Raw genomic sequence first — 18,736 nt, forward strand, 5'->3', positions numbered from 1 at the left:
ATTTTAATTAAGATGAACAGTAGCTATATTCAGTTGCAAGTGAATCCCTGCATTACAATTGCACTCTAAACTGGAAACAGCTAAATGCACTTTTAAGTATCTAAAGTAAAAAATTGTAAATGCATCAACAAAAAAAATACAGCTATTAAAAAAGCATAAATTGACTGAGTACTGAATACACTACAAGAGATAGATATGCTACTTATTGTTAATGTTTTTCAGATGTTGCATTTTTATTTCTGGGACCAAAATGAGACTCGTGCCCAGCACTTGACACTTTTAGGGTGACATCAAGTGACACCAGGAATTAAGTATTTTTTTGAAGAATGTGTGAAATATAGTCACTTTTTGCTCAATTTAACTGAATATATTGCACTGCATTATGCATGGGAAATACTTAAATCTCCAAGTTGATCCGTTTTATTTCTTGGACCAAAATAAGACCCAGATTGAGCTGTGCTTAAGACTATTTTAAAGTGACAACACACATTAAGTATAATTTTTTTGGAGAAATATTTTAAGTATAGTGTTGTTGGGTTTGCTTCAGATATTGCTCTGCATTATGCATGGGAATTATTAAGATCTCTTGGTGGATCACTTTCATTTCTGGGACCAAAATAAGCATAATGTCCAGCAGTGATTGGTGAGTTGGTGGGGCACTCCTCAGCAAGATGGCTGCATTGCTGCGCGCAATAGTGGCATCCTGGTGAAATGACGCAAGCCACAGTTTACGTTCAGTCCTCCAGGCTGTGAGCTCTCCGGTCTCCATAGCGCAGATCCCGCCCGACTCTCAGCCGGAAGACCGACCGGCTATCCTCCAGTGGACCGAGCGGACCCGGTTCATCTGAGTAAGTAACACCGTGAATTACTAGTTAATCGTCTCCCAGAGGTGTCATATATCCCTGAGTGTAAACCACGCTGCTGCCTGTGGTTTCTTTCTCTCTTTACTCCTCTCTTTTGTTGTTGTTTCCTGAGTGTGCTGTGATTACCCGGCGCTTTCCTTCTTGCACACCGCCGCTTCGCATGTATCGATGTTTTGTTGTTTGGCGGTGCACATTTATCTCATCATTTCAATACAAGAAACAAGAAGGCTTTAAGTGGGATGTGTGCATTTCTGGCTTTCAGTAAGTGTGTGTGTGAATGTGCCTCGCTTGGCTTGAACAGCGTTGGCTCAGCGTATTTGAAATTTTCCACACATCTTGGTCTGCCGTGCCACCCTGTCCCGCTGCTCCCTCCCTGCCTGTTGTAAGGCCGTCTTTCGGGGGGAAGCACTCTTGGTGGAGACCGTTTCTGGAAATGAAACTATGTTTACACACGGGGATACCGTTTGCACTACCTCTCCCCTCAACCCTGCCTCATGGGGAACAAAGCCCCCAGTGTCTCCCTGTAGCGCAGCTGGACACAGCTGTTGAGCCGAGGTGTAGCTCCAGGAGCCCCAGGACCGAGCTCTGAGGTGGGGCGAGGAGCTGTAGCTTCAGCCCCTGTAGGAGGCTCCGTTTTGGGGCTAGAGCTACTGCTGCTGCTGCTGCTGCTGCTGCAGCTGCTGCTGCTGCTGCTGCTGCTGCTGCTGCTTCTGTTCAGCCTATGTGCTTCCCAGCTTCCAAAGCATTTCAGGAGGAAACCATTGCCTTCTGCTGACTAACACATGCATTTAAAAAAACAAGGAAGTACTCTAAGGCAGTCTGTTGCTCATTACTGCTGTGGCACTGGCTCAGAGGGAAGACATGGAGCTGCTTATAATAGTACAGCCACAGCAGACCAGAATTAGATTTGATACACAGATTCATTTGCTGCTCATTAACTAAAACTCTTCTTCAAATGTGTCCTTCCCCACTTCCTCAAACGCTATTATACACACTGATGCATCACCAAAGAGACTGGATAACTGCTTTCCTGGCTGCTGCGTTCAAATGTTGCCATATGGCCCTTTAGCTACTGTAGATTCCCCATGTGATCAACACCAGGCCATTACATCCATTTGGTGTCTGAGTGCAGCACCCTGGTGTGAAAGTAGGTTGGTGTGGCCAGCATCACAGCGCGGAGCATGCTGTCACCAGCAGCTTACATCAGGGTTTTATACTGTACTGGAGGTGACCATCATCAAGTAGCAGCAATCCTGTGAGTGGATGTTGCGAGACCCCCCCCCCCCCTGCTTGATTTATCTCTCTGTCCTCATCCATCTGCCTGCCTCACTTGCTCATCACAGAGCGTGTGTGTGTGTGTGTGTGCGTGTATGTCTGTATGTTCATAAGTCTCTGCTCACATATGGCTTTTGGTTCCGGTGGCTAGCAATAGAGACTGAACACACACGCATCCTCACTCTTCTGTCTCTTTCTCCGAGGCATGAGGGTCTATTCTTAGTCCCTCTTCCTCGTCCCCTCAATCATCATCACCATCATCTCGGCGTCCGGATGGTGCACCTGTGGCTCCCTCACCTTGAGCTGATTAGCAGCGGGTCAGGTGATTGCTCTGCCCCCTGTTTGTGTCGTGATGTAAAACCTGTGATGTCATTGGTGAGGATTTGGAGGGTTTCCATGGTTACCAGGGTGTCTTCTGTGTCTGTGTCTGTGTTTGTGTGTGTGTGTGGGTGTGGGAGGGAGTTCCCATGACTGTGTCTTACATCCAGTTTGTGTTTGCTCTGCCTTGCGTTGCATGCTCCGAGCAGCAGTCAGTGCTTTGTGCTGTCAGGTGTGATGAGGTTGTCTGTATTGCAGTACCGGAAAAGCACAAGGCCAGCACAACACGATCCCTCCGGGTTCTGTGTGTCTGTCACTTTGACTGAGAGGCCGATCGGTTCGCCCTACCTGACTGAATTTTCAAAGCTCAAGCAGCAAACGTTGCAGCATGAAAACGAAAAGCTGCACTCTGGCCGGAGGATGCAGGATAAGGATTTATTTCCAGGCAATACTTTTAACAAATCATTACCAGCTTATCATGGCCGATACTGATGAGATGACCCATCATTTCACGTTATTATATTCTAAAAAGAAGCTCATAACCTGTAGTTTCTGCAGGGTAAGAATGGCTAAGAAAGTGAGTAAAGGTGGATTATTTAATTCTCCATAACTCTTATCAAGTTTAACTGACATCACTATAGTTTTTACAACCAATCAAAGAGCAGTTTTAGCATGTTCTTCATTGTCACTAGTAAATAACAAAACAAGCATAGCAATTAGCAATCCTGTTTTCTCGCTCTGACACTTGTACTACGTTAGGCTGGTTCTTGTAGTCTTTGCAATGACAATCAAGTTGAATGTAAACAATCAAAATGTCCACATCAGCTACTAACTGTTTGGCTCTCTAGTCAGGGTGGTGCATTTAGTTCTGCTGCTTCTTCTCTGAGTTTTAATTGGCAGAACTGTAAAAATGCATTTTGTCACATACTTCATCAGAGCGTGTACATGCTGCACTTGTTAAGGTAATGAAAGCAATTTGGCTTCTGCAGGTAATTTATCAGCAATAGCTTCACAATGGGAACATTACATAATATAAATCTTACTTTATTGTATCATTTATATGCCTCATAGATTTTGTGCATCCCTCCTGGTGTCTTTATCATCAGCTGTTATTTCTGGTTTGTGCGTCTGCATTGCAGTGTACGTGCAGACCGCTGTCAATGTGGTTTATTTCCTCCATTGGTCTACCTTCTGACAGCTCGCCTTGACTCAGCATGGGTTGGCCGTGCAGCCTGCATGCATGCTTTGTGTGTTTGCCTCTGTCCCATGATAAAGCAGCGCTCTCCGTGTCCCTGCCTGTGTTTACAGTGCACTTTGTGTTCAGAGTCCAGTTGGGATGGGACGTGGAGACAGGGTTCACTGCTGATTTAGCGTGCCAATTCTTTTTTTTCCCCTTTTCTTATCTCTTATTCTCACTTGAGTAGTGCTGTGTGAATCTCTGCACAGTGTTTTCCCATCAGACGGCATGCATCTGTTTCCAATCTGCACCGTAGATAAAATGGTTTCTGATAGCATCTCTGCAGACACGATTCTTGTTAATGACAACTGCAATGTTGGACTGATGTAAGAAAAGAAATGCACCGTTAAACCTCCAATAACAATATATTTAATAGTAAAATAAGTGACAGGGGAAATAAATAACAACAAACATGCTGCTGTCTTCAGTTGGGTATTGGTTACTGGTGCATAACATTTTGATTCTGTTTTGTGCGCAAACACTGCATTACTTGTAGATGTGACATTTATTATGTACATTATTTTAATTCTAGTTGCTATTCTTCTTAAGATAAATGTTTTTACCTTTGTAGAAAACAAGACATGCTATTGCAGGAACTAAATATGCAGTAAGTTTAATATATCTCGGTAGTTAACAATTGATGAATTGGCATAAAAGCTATGATAGTGATCAATGTTGACTTTAAACATCCACCACTATAACTGTCTACAGGAAAGGGCAATACTTCAGCAAGCCTGTTGTTTAGTGACTTCCAGGTAAACCCTATCATGATAAAAATGCTAGTGCTCCAACTAACAACTGCATATTTTAAATCATTACTTTATATGCAATATATCTGCTGCTTCATGTTTCGATAAATAAGGTAGAAAAAAAGTTTTTAAATTACGTTAATGCCAAGTTGACATGCTTTTTCCTACCAAAATGACAACTAAACAGACTATTACCTTTACACTGATGACCCTGATCTGACCCAGCATGTTCTAGCAGCTTCAGGCAGCTTTTATGTCATTATTTTTAATTATAGTGCAGCTTTTGTCGTGCTGCTTTTTGCTTTGCTGAATGCTTTGCCTTTTTGCAACAGCTCCCTGAATGCCTCGAGTTCAAGAAACTTAAATTGAGATCAGAACAACACCAGATGTCATCGGCGTTTTTTAACAATGTCCAATCGGATTAATTGAATGTCCGGCCTTCTGTGGTGGCAGTTGGCGAAATTAGTATTCTGATAATAACTCCAGCCACATCACCAAATACAAGTGCTGTCGGTGGATTCTGAACAACAAAAATCTCCTGTTAGGTGTTATGAGTGTCTTGTACAGATGATAAAAGCTGCCGAATAAAGTCTGTTGAATAAAAGGTTTCCTGGCTGTCGAGTGTATCCCTGTGCAGGATAATAGACGAGGAAAAGTGCTGGTTTGCATGTAAAAGAACAAAGTATCACACTAGCCATGGTGAGACATGAAACACAGGCTCCTCTACAGCTAGGTGCTGAATGGCTGGAGCATGCAAACATGTCATTGTGTTTCATTCACACGGAATTGCATCCGAAAGAGCTTTGGCAATTATCCTGCAGCATGTTCGCCAATCACGATATTCATTTTCTTCCACTGTGGTCATTTCTAATTAATATTGATGCTGGTATTCTTCTGTTTTGCCGGTTGTGGGATGGTTTGATATCAATTCAGTTGCATTTTAGGATGAGGAAACATAAGTATTGTGGACCTTGTGTGGCTGCTGTGTGGGAGTAAGCCGGCTTCATTAGCCATGTGAGTTGTCATTTCAAAATGTAATGAACAAGTGCTTACTCAGTCATACTAATATTGAATACATGCAATGATAGTAGGTTTTATCGGTCTACAATGAGGAATTAGCTGTAGTCTTTTTACATTTGAGAAAACGCAGCCAGGACAGAAGGATATGCTTTTTCTACAGACCAATTTAACTCTTTAGTAAATACATCTGAAAATTAGAACAAATCTGAAGGGTTCAACAAGGAACTTTGCAAAGTGTGTGCTTGTGAATAAACTTTAGACTGTAAGCTGGCATTAATGACTCACCTTTCTGGCTGCTTTTCATGTCAACACAGGAGGTAGCCACAATATCACTACAGAATTTCTTCATTTACTTTACCACCTTTTTTTATCATCATCTTTCCCTTCTAACCACCTCAGGCTCCAACCTGCTTTTAACTCAGTCCCAACAGGAATCATAAGAACAGAGTAGTATCGGCCGGGGAAAAAAAGAAACAGGCATGGCTACTTAAGTTTTTGCTTTGCCAGGGAATCAGTTTCGCTCTTGAGAAGTCATAGGTACAATGCCAGCGAATTACAGGCCTCAGAGGAGACCTTTCATCCTCTAGCCTGGACTCTGTAAGGTGGAACAATCCATTTTTGTACGGGTTACTTCTACCTTCTACATTTTGCACCATGCATGTTGAGTTGTTGGAGGAGCACGCGACATAAGATTTTCATTGCCAACATATACGCTGTATCTGCTGTGCATATGACAAATAAAACCTTGAAACCTTGAAACCTTGAAACCTTGAAACCTTGAAACCTGGACCACCTTCTGCTTTCCCTCCTTTTGTGTTGTCCTTTTTCACCCCCTGTCTCTCTTTCTCTCCTCTAAGCTGCAGTAGTGAAAGAAGCCATGCATTTATGGGCCTGTAATGAAAACAAACGCCTCTTGCCAGGGTATATACATAACAACTTGTCTGAAAACCTGCTTTTATTTCTGTAACAGCACATGCCTTAGCTATGTGTGTCTCATTGTCAGCCACGCGGACAGGCTACAGTTTTACCAACAGAACAGAGGAGCTCCTGTATCCCCCCACCCCCATCCATCCCCTCTCTGACCACTTGTCACCCTCATTACAACAGAAAGCAAGAGGAGAGAGTCGCTGCTCATAAACAGCTGACTGGTTTATTGCTTCTTTCTTACAGGGAATCTGCTTTGTGTATTGGTGCATAACTTCAGAATAGCATATGGAGAATAGAGATGTACACCTAACGCAGCAGCGCAGCACTCGAGAGAAACGTTTAACTGTCCTGCGGCCGGAGCGTGAGTTGGAACAGCTTCCCAGGCTTGTCAGGCTGATGGAGTGCTTAAATTGGGACAACAGGAGAGGTGCAGCATTTGCTGCCTGGCTAGAGTAAATATTATGGCGCGTTGGCCCAGGAGTTAAACTGAAACTCTGCCTTGTCACAGAGTGAGGTAAAGACACACTGCAGCACACAGCAGTGATTCTCCAGCAGAGTGTCACAGAGCAACTGCAGTTCGGCTTCTGTCATGAGAGAAAGCATTGTGTTTGTTAGGGTAGTCATTAGGCAGGAGTGTTTGCTGGGTGATGTATGTAAAGTGAGAGAAGGATATACATTTATCAGATGCCATAGATGTAAGTGCAAACATTTTTAATGAAAGACACTTAGTCAGTTAATAATAGTTGGATTTCCTTTACTGCCTCAATTTCAGCGTCCTGGACTGGTATTGTCCTGGCTTAGGATCACTGTGGCCACTGGGACACTGGATAAAACAGAGACATCTTTGTTGTGATTAGAAACAACTGTTCTCTTCCTACTACTACAAGTCAAAATGGCAAATCGTTGATTGATTGATGGCGATATTGTAATCTATGTATCATTTAAATGACACACGTTGATTTGTCAGATTATTATTCTACTGTTTTCTCTGTCATTCCTGTCCACTCCTTTTTTATCGTTATTCCAAGGTACACTAAAACAAAACAGATATAGATGAAATAAACTTCACTTCACATTATAAAATAATGTTCCACACCCTGTACATTAAATATTGCCACAAGGCAGTCCAGGTAATTGATTTGCTCTTTAAATATGACTAGCTTAACAAAGCCAGAGATATGAAATGGGTGTTTTATTGACATGGCGATAGATTCTATTTCTGCAGTGTGTTTTTTTTATTATGGGTGGTTCACTTTTAAATACAACAACCCCAACTAACATCATGAAAATTGGAAACGTGTTTATGAGATAAAACATTAACCTCGAGGTAGGAAGAACAGAGGAATTGATCATGAGATGCATGATGATATGCGTGACTTGCTTAACAACTTTGGTTAAACCTTTCCGTAGGGGACTCCCTGTTAAGCTAGCATGTTGCAATGCACTGATGAGCTAACAGAGCAGCAGAGGGTGGCTCAGCTTTCAGTAATGCAGCATGATGAAGCAGAAGATGACTCTCTGCCCGGTCACAGGTGGATACACCGAGAGACCCACCCTACAGCTCTGATACTCCCTGTGGCTTTAACTGAGACTGAAGTCATCGCTTCCCCTCCCAGTCTTACAAATCCCTTGTCTTTCCAGGGAGCTCAATCACTGCCAGTAGCAGTAGCTATGTAACAGGCTCTGATGAAACCCACAAGGCAATCAAATTCATCGAGCAACAAAAACCTGCTAAGCACCTCCCTTCACCGTTCTTGGAGCACTCTTCTCTCTTTCACTTCTGCTCAGCCAGTTTTTCAGGCTCTGTGGTATCTGCAACTGGCACAACCCTGTGTTTGAGAAGCCTTCGCTCTGCACACTGCTGACTCTGTGTGCGCGAGGTTGTGTTTATGCAAGCATGTACGTTCACATCTCCCTCCACACAGTCCTCTTGAGTTCCTCCTTTGACAAACTTGTAAAGAAGGCTTATTCACACGACTGAGAGTAGGTCAACTCCCACCTCGTGGTATGCAGGCATGGGCAAGCCTGTGTGCCTGCCAGATCGTCTTCATTTTCAGGGCATGGCCTTTTCCAGCTTGTGTTAAGGATTGCTTTTTGCCTGAACATGCATTTAGGACAGTTGAAGATTTTACGTGTTCCCAAGATTTGTATAGCTGTTTTATTTGTTGCTGGCGGGATGAAACACTGATGCCAAATCTGGTGTAAGTTTAGCTAGAACTGAGTCAATACCTGCTGGCTGACATCATGGCATTATTTATAACTCTGAATTAGCCTTCTGCCTTGCTTTGGCGAGTATCCCCACGACGAAAGTTAAGAATCTGGAAGGATTGCGTAGCTCCTGAGGTGGTTGTGTGCCAGTTGGTATTAAGAAATCTCATCCCCCTTCAGACGACAGAGTGTTTATAAGATCATGTTGGCTCAGTGTGTGTGTGTGTGTGTGTGTGTGTGTGTGTGTGTGTGTGTGTGTGTGTGTGTGTGTGTGTGTGTGTGTGTGTGTGTGTGTGTGTGTGTGTGTGTGTGTGTGTGTGTGTGTGTGTGTGTGTGTGTGTGTGTGTGTGTGTGTGTGTGTGTGTGTGTGTGTGTGTGTGTGTGTGTGTGTGTGTGTGTGTGTGTGTGTGTGTGTGTGTGTGACAGGAGCAGCAAGACGTACTGTAGTTGGCTCGTGTGAGGATCTTGCACCTTTGGCGCTTTTCCGAGTCTACAGGAGGAGTTGAGCTTCAGCCCGGCTGTCCTGTGGGTAACAGCAACACTGTGCAACGCCCCGCTGTGGTCTAACATGTGGCAGTGAGCAGATCACTGGGTAGTATTAACTCGGGCTGATTCCACATGGAGACACCAATGCTAAAAGTATATGCACCTATCTCGACCAGTAAAACAAATGCAAATTGGTTGGCGAATGCAAAGTAGACCTCTTTAGCATTTGCATACTTGAATATTCCTTAACCTCTAGACTCCTTTTAACGTTGTGTTTCCCAGGTTTTTTTAATGCGTTAGTGCTCCCTTGTGAAAAAGCAGTTTATACTTGGTGCGAGACTATCAGTTTCAAGAGTTCAATCAAAAAGTAATTTTCCCGTCTGTGACTGTTCCATTTGAAGAATCTTTAATGGCTTGAAGAAGTAAAACCAGACCCTATTATTCCTAAAAGAGAGTCAATAAATAAACACTATTTAGTCCAGCAGATCTCTGGAAAACATGTTGTTATTTTCAAGAATGGAAATTGCTGCTTTTATGCTGCTTTAGGACAATACATGTGTGTTTGATATGTGTTTGATGAACAGCATCCTGAATCCTTTTTTAAAGATTGGATGGCCGTGAAAGATTTTAGATTGGCAAAAGAAACTTCAGTTTTCTTCAGGTCCTAAAAAACTGTCACTGGAGCATTTCTAGGATTTCCTGAGTTTAAAAACAATGTGGCTGAAGGTCTTGCAAAACATGCCATTTTAAAATTCCTGAAGTGACTCCTTGAGTTTCAACACATAACTGATTATTGTGTCCCTATATCCTCCGCCGTGTTACAGGCCTCGGTTATTTATTTATAGCCGTAATTGGCTTTGTTTCAGTCGGCCTACTAACTGTAGCTTATTTGTATAACCCAAGTAATAGGAGCGTGGTTTACAGATTCTCACAGCCTAGCATTATCCCTGCACACAACAATAGCTCTGGGACTGCTAGGTCTATTTTTAGCCTTGCTCCTACTCACAATTTGATGTTTCAATACCCACAAATCAAAGCCCTTCAAACAGATGCTGCCCACACACTGGAGACCCATTTGAAACTTGAAAAATCCATCAAATCTGCTCACATTTCTCACTGCACTTCCTTCAGGGGTTTCATAAGGGGAGTCTCTGCTTTGCTGATCTAATACTCACTTTAGTTCTACACTAATAGCGAGACATTTGACTGTTCCTTCTCCGTCTCCTCGCTCCTTAAGCAGCTGTCTGCGCTTTTTTTATTCAACGCATTCTGCCTCTGTCGTTCTCTCTGGCTTTTTCTTCTGTGCTCCACTGTGCTGTGATTCTCTGACAGGCAACAAGCGCCCCTGCGGCAGTGTTTCAGGGCAAACACCTCATCCTCCTCACTGCACACTCCTCATTTTTAGCAACTCTGTCAAGAGACGGATTATACTGGATGAGATTATTATTGAAAGTTTGCAGCGAGTGTCTCTTTGCGACAACGTGCCCGAGGCTGCATTAAGACATCCCAGCTGTGCATGTCTGCCTGGGTTTATGATTGAGTCGTAGTGAGAGGTGTCACAGGCTGCCTGCCACAGCATGATAAGCTGCTATCTAGACCGGGACACGCACCCGGGCCACAGGTGATGCTACACACATCCAGAGCTTGTGTGTGTAAGGGTGTGAGGGACAGCCTCTTCTCATCTGCCGGCCCTTTGAGAAATTCATGTGCAAGCGCTGCTCAGGCTCCAGAGATTAATGTTGTTACCCGGAGAGATGAGAAAGAGATTTACACATTTACACATTCTTTTATCCTCTACTGAACATACAGAATCATTCGTTTACACTGGAGTCAATAGGTTTTGTTATACTTGCCATAGAGCTGCCACGTCTTTCCAATTTAAAGAACTTCACATGTTCACCATTTAAAGAACTAAATCCTATACACATCAGTTCTTCAATGACGTGTTTTCCTTCATTCATGTTCCTTAACTAGCTCACAAAAAAACATGCTAATAGTTGACTCCAGATTCCTTGTCATGTTACTGATTTATTTTAACAGTCCGACCTTTTTTTCCCCTTCCATGTTGTGTGTTCTCCTTTCTTCTCAGGTGTGTCGGTGTCATGATTGTTCCCTTGTTTTGTTAGATTCCAAGCTCATTTTACAAATGTTGTCAGTGAATTTGACAGAAATACTGCGAGTACAAGGTGCATTTTGGATTTCTACCGATCGCAATATAGAAGAAAACAATGACAAAGATAGCCTTAACTCATCTGGGATAAAGTTAAATCTGACTGGGAAACAAATAATCAACCAGACAATCAGAATTAGTGGGGAAATTTACATTCGTGACAGCATAAGTGGCATAGACTCAAAAGTGGCATAGCAGGTAAAAAAAAAAGGCATGCAATAATACAGAATAAGATAAGACGTAGGCTACCTTTATTAATTTATTTATTTAAGAGGAAAAACAGTACAGATTCACACAGGGATATGAAACACACGTTTAAATAAAAAATGGAAAATAAAAAATGACATACAGTTAAAATATTAGCATATGGGAGAAAAGCACACAGTAGTTATCCTAAATTAAGTACGTAAGTAAGTACACATCCATGGCCAAACAATGAGTAGCAGCAACCTCAAAACATATGTAAGGTGTTGAGACATTATAAAAATGAAGATGGATGATGATGATGATGGTGATTATTACAAGTATTTCAAGAAAAGTGCATATATTGCGTTTATTGCACAAGATCTCAACAGTCCGTATTGTGTGTCAGACAGGTTGTAAAAAAGCCAACAGATAACAGTATTTTGACTACTTTAAAGAAGATCAAATTGAAAGGAAGCACACCTGTATTCCCACTAATGATCCTTTATTTGTAGCCCAGGTTGTTTTTATTTTAATCCTATATATTTAACTCACTAACTGGCTACTTTAAAGCCATGTCATGCATGCACAAATCTCAGTAATAACTTGGCTTTTCATAACTACTCATTAGGAAAGAGCGCAAAATTGAGGGTAAGAAGACCCTTAACTAAACAACCCCGACAGCACACAGCATGGTCACAGCCTATCATACAGTTCATTTACATTAACGCCCCCCCATGTTCACCTGGCGCTTTGTGTCGTGTCCATACAGATGGCGGCAGGTCGGACGCAGCCTAAACACAGGAGTAAACACCGGCCTCCTGTCAGCTTCAAACACTCTGAGAGATCACTGAAGGCGGGAGGAGGGGCCGGCGGCGCTCTTTTGAAGCTCTGTGCCCATCTTTCTTTCCGCCTCTTTCTATACCACCTAGTTTCCAGATGTCTTTGTCTCTTCTGCCTCTCTGAAAAATCCTATTCAGCCCCCTCAACTCTCCATCTCCTGTCACTCACGTACTGAGGTTGCAGATTTGATTTTGGATGTGGGTAATCATTGACTGCCCCCATATGTATTTATGTATGTGTATGTGACAGTCAGATGGGCTCTGTCAATGACGGCATATGGCATGCGTGAGTGACATGGAGACTATCTATAGTGTAATGTGTCTGACAGTGTGTCTGATTGACTGACAGCGACGTTCACAGCTTCACGTCAGCTGTCCTGCTGAGTGGGAGCGCTTTTCACTGATTTCCACTTTTCTGAATATTGATGAAGTTTTACATTATTTACTTCTCACCGCATGATGTTGAGAGGAAGTGGTTTGGTTGGATGACGCTTTGTCTAAAACTTCTGAACAAAGAAGCAAAGTATTGCAATATGTTTGCATGGCAATATCAACAGACAGACACCACGTACCGATCCCTTATTTTACACACTTTTAATAAAGAAGAAAATTCAGAATATTGTACATTGGTTTAAATTGCAATAGTATTGTAATGTGAATTAAGTATTGTGTTAGTATTGTATTTTGGACCGACTGGTGATTCCCTCTTCTTTTCTCTATGGACCCAATGGTGATAATTGTAGTTGAAAGGTGTCGCTTGTAGTGATGAATCCACAGAGAAATGGTCCTTTCCATTTCAGAATTCCTTCCTTGTTTACTTCTGTAGCTTAGTGACACCACTATGTAAAACTTGCACTTCTATTGGCTAGCACTCCAACACATTGCAGGGTTTCCTCATTAGTTAAGGTGGTGGGCTGTCCGGGGGGGGAGGCGGGGGAAGCTGGCGTTGGCCACGGTTTGGAATGAGAGAAAACAGGACAGAGTAACACGGCGAATATCGTTCATATTTTTTTTTTTTTTTGGGAAGACCTTAGTTAAGGCGGGGCAGGCGTGCGTTGCTTAGGCAGCCACCTAAGCTGTAAAGTGCTGCGGGAAACCCTGCATTGTACATGATAGGCTAAGGGCCGGGACATTTCTTAACTGTTGACCAATCACATCGAAGCCGGCTAGCTAACCAATCAGAGCAGACTGGGCTCTGGTTTAAGACAGAGGGTGCAGAAACACAATCACAAGTGAAGGACAATGCTGCTCCGTACCTGCTGGATGTGTTAACAGTCACTTGCATTCATCAAATCAACTTAAGGCGGAAATCAGTCATTGTTGTCGCAGAGTAGCCACATTTGAGTTAATTGTCCGCTTTTCATTTATTTTCTATTATTGTACAATTGAATTCCCTTATACTACAAGTAAAACAGAAGAGAGATAGTCTTTAGCCTCTCTTACTGCGACACATTACCCAAACAACATACTTTGTTCGACATAAATAAGGTAGAAAGTTGGATTTTGAGGTAAAACCCGAAAGAAGGGTGTGAGTAAGTTTCTTATCACATCTTTTTCTGGCTATTTTTGTTACATCAGTGGACAGAATGACTGTTTTTTTTGGTGATCTATAGGTGTTAAAAGGGCCTTTTTTCAAATTGTCTTCTTATCTTCAGATTTTGTTTTTCAGACATATTTAAATGTTCGTTTGTTTTGCTGCTCTGATCTCCTGCGATTATGAGTCCTTGACATTTAAAACAAGTGAGCTTTATTCATAAATCAGAAAAACATCTCATAATTGAAAAAATAATCTAGAATGTAATATTAATATATTCAAAATACTAATGTTTCTGCTGCCCCTCTCAAGCAGGTCATCCTTTTTATTTTCCCACTGGGCCTCTCCATATATAATGACAGTGGTTATGTTTAGCCCTGAAAGAAAGACGTACGAGGCAGGTAATGATCAGCAACACTTTTATGTAAATGCTCCCTCCACATTTACTGATTATATTATGACTCATCCGCCTTTTGTGGCTCGGCACACCAGGTGTGAATAGACACTATTGCAGAGTGGAAGGAAATGTGTTGTAGGTTTCCTGCTTTGGGGTCAGATACAGGGCGCTCAGAACGTCGGCTAAATGTACTTTTATAAAAATAAAAATGAGACAGCGGTGAACAACCTTTTTTCAAAGAGTAAGAATTGTTTGTGGCTACAGTTCTGAAAAGATTTGCAGAGTCAGGGTGCCTTCTTTGAAGGAGAAGCACATCTGAAGAGCTGATATAATGCAGGGAGAAAACACTATGAATAAAAAATAGAGAAGAAGAAAAGACTGGTTATTATGTGACAGACACCACACAACAAATGGCACTGTGTCTTGATTTGTGATATCTATTTCTATCAAGAGAGAATTCATATTTTATGTGTGCGATATGATAGAAATGTTAACAGTCTTCGGCGGTTAGACCCCTATCCAGGTATCGTACAGTATGAAGTGTGGTTTTTGGATTAGCTATCCTGGCGATGGCTGTGATGGCTGAAGGTGGATTTTGTGGAGGCAGGCCACAGCAATAACACCTGAAAATCACAACTGAGAGCAGGAGAGAGGAGAACAGATATAAAGTGTGACTGCAGCTCTATGATTGGCTGCTGGAGATGTGGTAAAATGTAATTGGTTAGAAGTGGACGCCCATAATGAGCTGATTAGAGGCAGCTGAGGAGTGAATGAATGTATTTCGCTCTTCCGGACCGATTTTGTGCCTAAGCTTCATTAATTGCATTTTTTTTTTAAATCATACGTGTACTTTTCTTTGTCCTTGTGCAGGTGAGAGTGCGATGAGGAGAGGTTTCAGAGTGTGAGGCCATGGGCTGCACCTCGGCCAAGCAGGTGTCGGCCGTGCCCAACGATGAGGAGGGACGCGGCAAGGCCTACAGCAACGGCGACCTCTTCAGTGGTCAGTACTCACACAACACACACACATACACATACACACACACGTCAATAAAAGCTTCATAGCTCTATTTCACTCAGTTAATTGCACGTCGTAGACCAATTGCCCCGTCTGCCCTCACAATATATTCGCTTCATTATGGCTCATCGTCCTCTGGCAGACTGTTAAGTTCTCCATTTTAGATAATAACTGTCAACGCTGCAGTTTTTATTGGAGTTGTCCATGTTGACAGTTCATGTTAGAGAGAGGAAGTGTGAGAGACTGCAGTGTTAGAGATGTGCTTGCTCAGGTGGTGTCGTGTATGTTTGGTGTTTTTTTAGTATTTTAGTCTTTGGATGTGAAAAGAGGAATGGAAAGCAAGGAGAGGAGAGGTGAGAGTAAAGTATCCCTTTCAAGAGTTTCCATTAGTGATGATTGAACAAGTAATCGATTAATCCATGGTTTCCAATTTAGGCAGAGAGGGTATCAGATAGACCCGGCTACCCTTCAGATTTCTCTTCAGGAAAAAACATATTCCGACCAACCTAACTGAAGACTTTTGAAAAATCTTTTCGCTAATCTCTGTTTTTGTATATTGAAATACTGCCTAGTGTCCCTCTTTTAAGGCCTCACAAAGGATTTAAATAAAACAGATAATAGATAGATATTAATATAATAATCATCACTGTTTGGACTTCTCTGCAACCTCTGACAACTGCTGTGCTTCAAAATGTCAAAAGCCAAGACTGTAAGGAGCCTGTGGATTATTCACTGGATTAGATGGAATGACAGTTAATCAATAATCATTTCAATAATTGACTAACTGTGAACATTTCTGAAGCAAAAATGCCAAACATCCTCTGGTTCCTCCTTCATTACTGCAGGTCTTTCTGAAGCAGAATACCTGTATTAGTCCCACAGAGGACAGCAAAAGTATAGAGGCGAACATACAAAACATATTAAATAAATAAGATGCATGCACAAAATATTAAAGATCGAAAGTTACAATTGACAAAAGTATAGGTGGACAACAATAAGTAGCAGTAGTTTGAAAAATAAATAAGTGTAGGATGTAATAAATTGTGTGATAGCAGCCAGTTAACTGTAGTAAAAGTGAACGTTTATACTGCATTAAGTCTCTGTTTTACATCATTTGAATGTGAATATTTACTTGGGTTTTCTTGACTTTTGCTTTTATAGAATGGTTTCATTTCTGGGAGATTGCAACAGCAATAATCGTAGGGTATAGGGCTGGATCTCACAATGATTTTATATTTAGAGATAAATGGATTTATTGGTTTTGTTTTAAAATGGCAGTCGGTGATTCCTTTAAATATGTTGTTTTGGCAGTCCAAGATAAAAAGATGTTCAGGTTAAAATAATTTCAATCCAAAAAAAGCTGAAAACAACAACATTTGAGAGGCTGAAAACAGAAACTTTGGGGAATTTATGCAACAAACATGACATGTTTTTTAAATGTATATCATTTTATACATGAAAAATTAATATAATCACAGATCAACGTATCAACTGTATTTATCCTGAAATCATTGCAGATCCATAAAGGGTAGGACTGATGGCGCGATCCCTGTGTCAAACTGTCAGTGATCTAGAAACAAATCCCCCCCCCCATTGCTACCTAAGTGGGTCAAAAACTAAAATGAACTTTGGACAAAAGCGCCTGCCAGACATTATGTAATTTTTAAAAAGAATCGATTAATTGAAAGAATCATCATCCTGAGATTACTCGGTAATGGATGTATTTGTCAGCTCTTCTAATAACTCGCAGGCTGTTGTGCAATCAGGGAGAGAAATGAAAGTGAAAGCCAGAGACGGCGAGAGATGATGGGTGGTGCGGGGATTAACAGCGATTAAGAATTAGGAGCAACACTCGGGCGAATGGACGTGGCAGATGACGATCCACAGGAGGTCTCTCCCCCCCCCACTCCTCTCTCTCTCTCTCTCCCCCTCTGACCCCTCTCCTCCAGCATCTCACCCTCTCACTGCGACCTCTCTTTGACTCGCTTTGCTATTGTCCCTTCTATTCAATTCAAATTCAAATAGCTTTATTGGCATGACCATAATGACACACAGTATGGTAAATGGACTGTACTTATATAGCGCTTTATCCAGCCTTTACGACCCCTCAAAGCGCTTTACATACTACAAATCATTCACCCTTTCACACCCATTCATACAGCACAGTGCACCTAGCTCTAGGAACTAACATTCATACATATTCCTACACCGTTGGCCATCGGGAGCAACTTGTGGTTAAGTATCTTGCCCAAGGATACTTCGACATGTTGACTGCTCGGGCTGGGATCGAACCCACAACCTTCTGGTTTAAAGACAGCCGCCCCTGTCCTTCTTTGATCCCAAATTTGGAAAATGTTTGTGTGTTCAGGCATTAAAATATTTACAAGGCCGAATAAAGTATAAACATAATAAAAAAAACAGCAATTATAAACATATCTACAGTAGAAAAGGCATCACAGTTAATAATGCATTCATAAGGAAAAGTATAAACACAAAGGAGTGAGCTGTGAGACCTGGTGTAAAGGGATCTGTTCTCCCCGACATGTTTCCCCTCACCCTCATCCCCCCTCTCTCTGCTCTCATGTCTTTAAGCAGCAACAGAATAAGGAAGGAGATGAGAGGGAGAGAAAAGAGGGGGAGGAGACGGGGAGCATTTTTCCTTGAGAGAGGAAGGCAGAGTGACGTCCTTTGACGCTGCTGCTCTTCCCTTTTTTTTTCTCTCTCTCTTCAACTTCTCTGCCTCGGTCAGATCGCCTCTTCCTCCCCCCTGCTCAAGGCCTCGATTCTTCCCCTTCCTCTTTTTCTCTCTAGTCTCTCTATTTTGGGTCTCTGCACACTCCTCCCTCTCTTCCTGCCTTCATCCCCCCGGTACCCCCGGTCTTCTCGTCAGCTCTCTTCCTCCGGCACGACATTAGGTCAGAATCTTCTGTCCTTTAACCTCTCCTCCTCCTCCTCTCCACTTTCCTGCCTCTTCCTCCAATCCTATTCCCACTTTCAGCTGTCAGTTAGTTAAAGGGGAATACAGACTACTGTTTGTGAGTGTGTACAGGTGGAAGTGACCTTAATAGTGTGAATTAAAGTAAAAAAAAAAGAAACAATAACACCCCTTTATTGACGCCCCCATTTTCTTCTTAAGAGCTTCATCCCCTCTTATCTTTGTTTTCTCTTGACTTCCATCTTTCTATCTCTTTCTCTACGCTATTTCAGTCCTTGACACGTACTGTGACTGCCAAAATGTTTGTTTAGCTGTTAGTCCTGGCCTATGCGGCTAGTTTAACAAAATCCACTTTAAGAGAGTTTAGTTGAGAAATAAAAATCCACATTTAAATGTTTCAATGAATCCACAGAGTTTCTAAATTACATTAGACCATAACTTGTGGACACAGAAACAGAAACTCCACAGCTTCTCCAGCTTCTGTGTTGTCATTTTTTTCCCACTGAACTCGTTTAACCCCAGTTGACCTGCCTCCGTATATCCGGTGTACTTCTCATGATTGAGTCCGTTCTGGTCA

The 18,736-nt window shown here is 42.1% G+C and overlaps 1 protein-coding gene across 1 annotated transcript in view; it reads left to right on the top strand.

Annotated features, from left to right (window-relative positions):
- Window positions 1–661: 661 nt before the first annotated feature.
- zgc:92140 (uncharacterized protein LOC447854 homolog) overlaps window positions 662–18,736 on the top strand; it is a 28,184-nt gene continuing 10,109 nt past the window's right edge. The window contains exons 1-2 of the mRNA XM_063891802.1: window positions 662–848; window positions 15,080–15,209. Of these exons, the coding sequence (XP_063747872.1) occupies window positions 15,119–15,209 (91 nt within the window). The 5' untranslated portion in view covers window positions 662–848; window positions 15,080–15,118. The remainder of the gene's footprint in view (window positions 849–15,079; window positions 15,210–18,736) is intronic.

Source organism: Eleginops maclovinus, chromosome 9 (genome assembly GCF_036324505.1).
Source record: "Eleginops maclovinus isolate JMC-PN-2008 ecotype Puerto Natales chromosome 9, JC_Emac_rtc_rv5, whole genome shotgun sequence".
In the NCBI taxonomy this organism is placed as follows: Eukaryota; Metazoa; Chordata; class Actinopteri; order Perciformes; family Eleginopidae; genus Eleginops; species Eleginops maclovinus.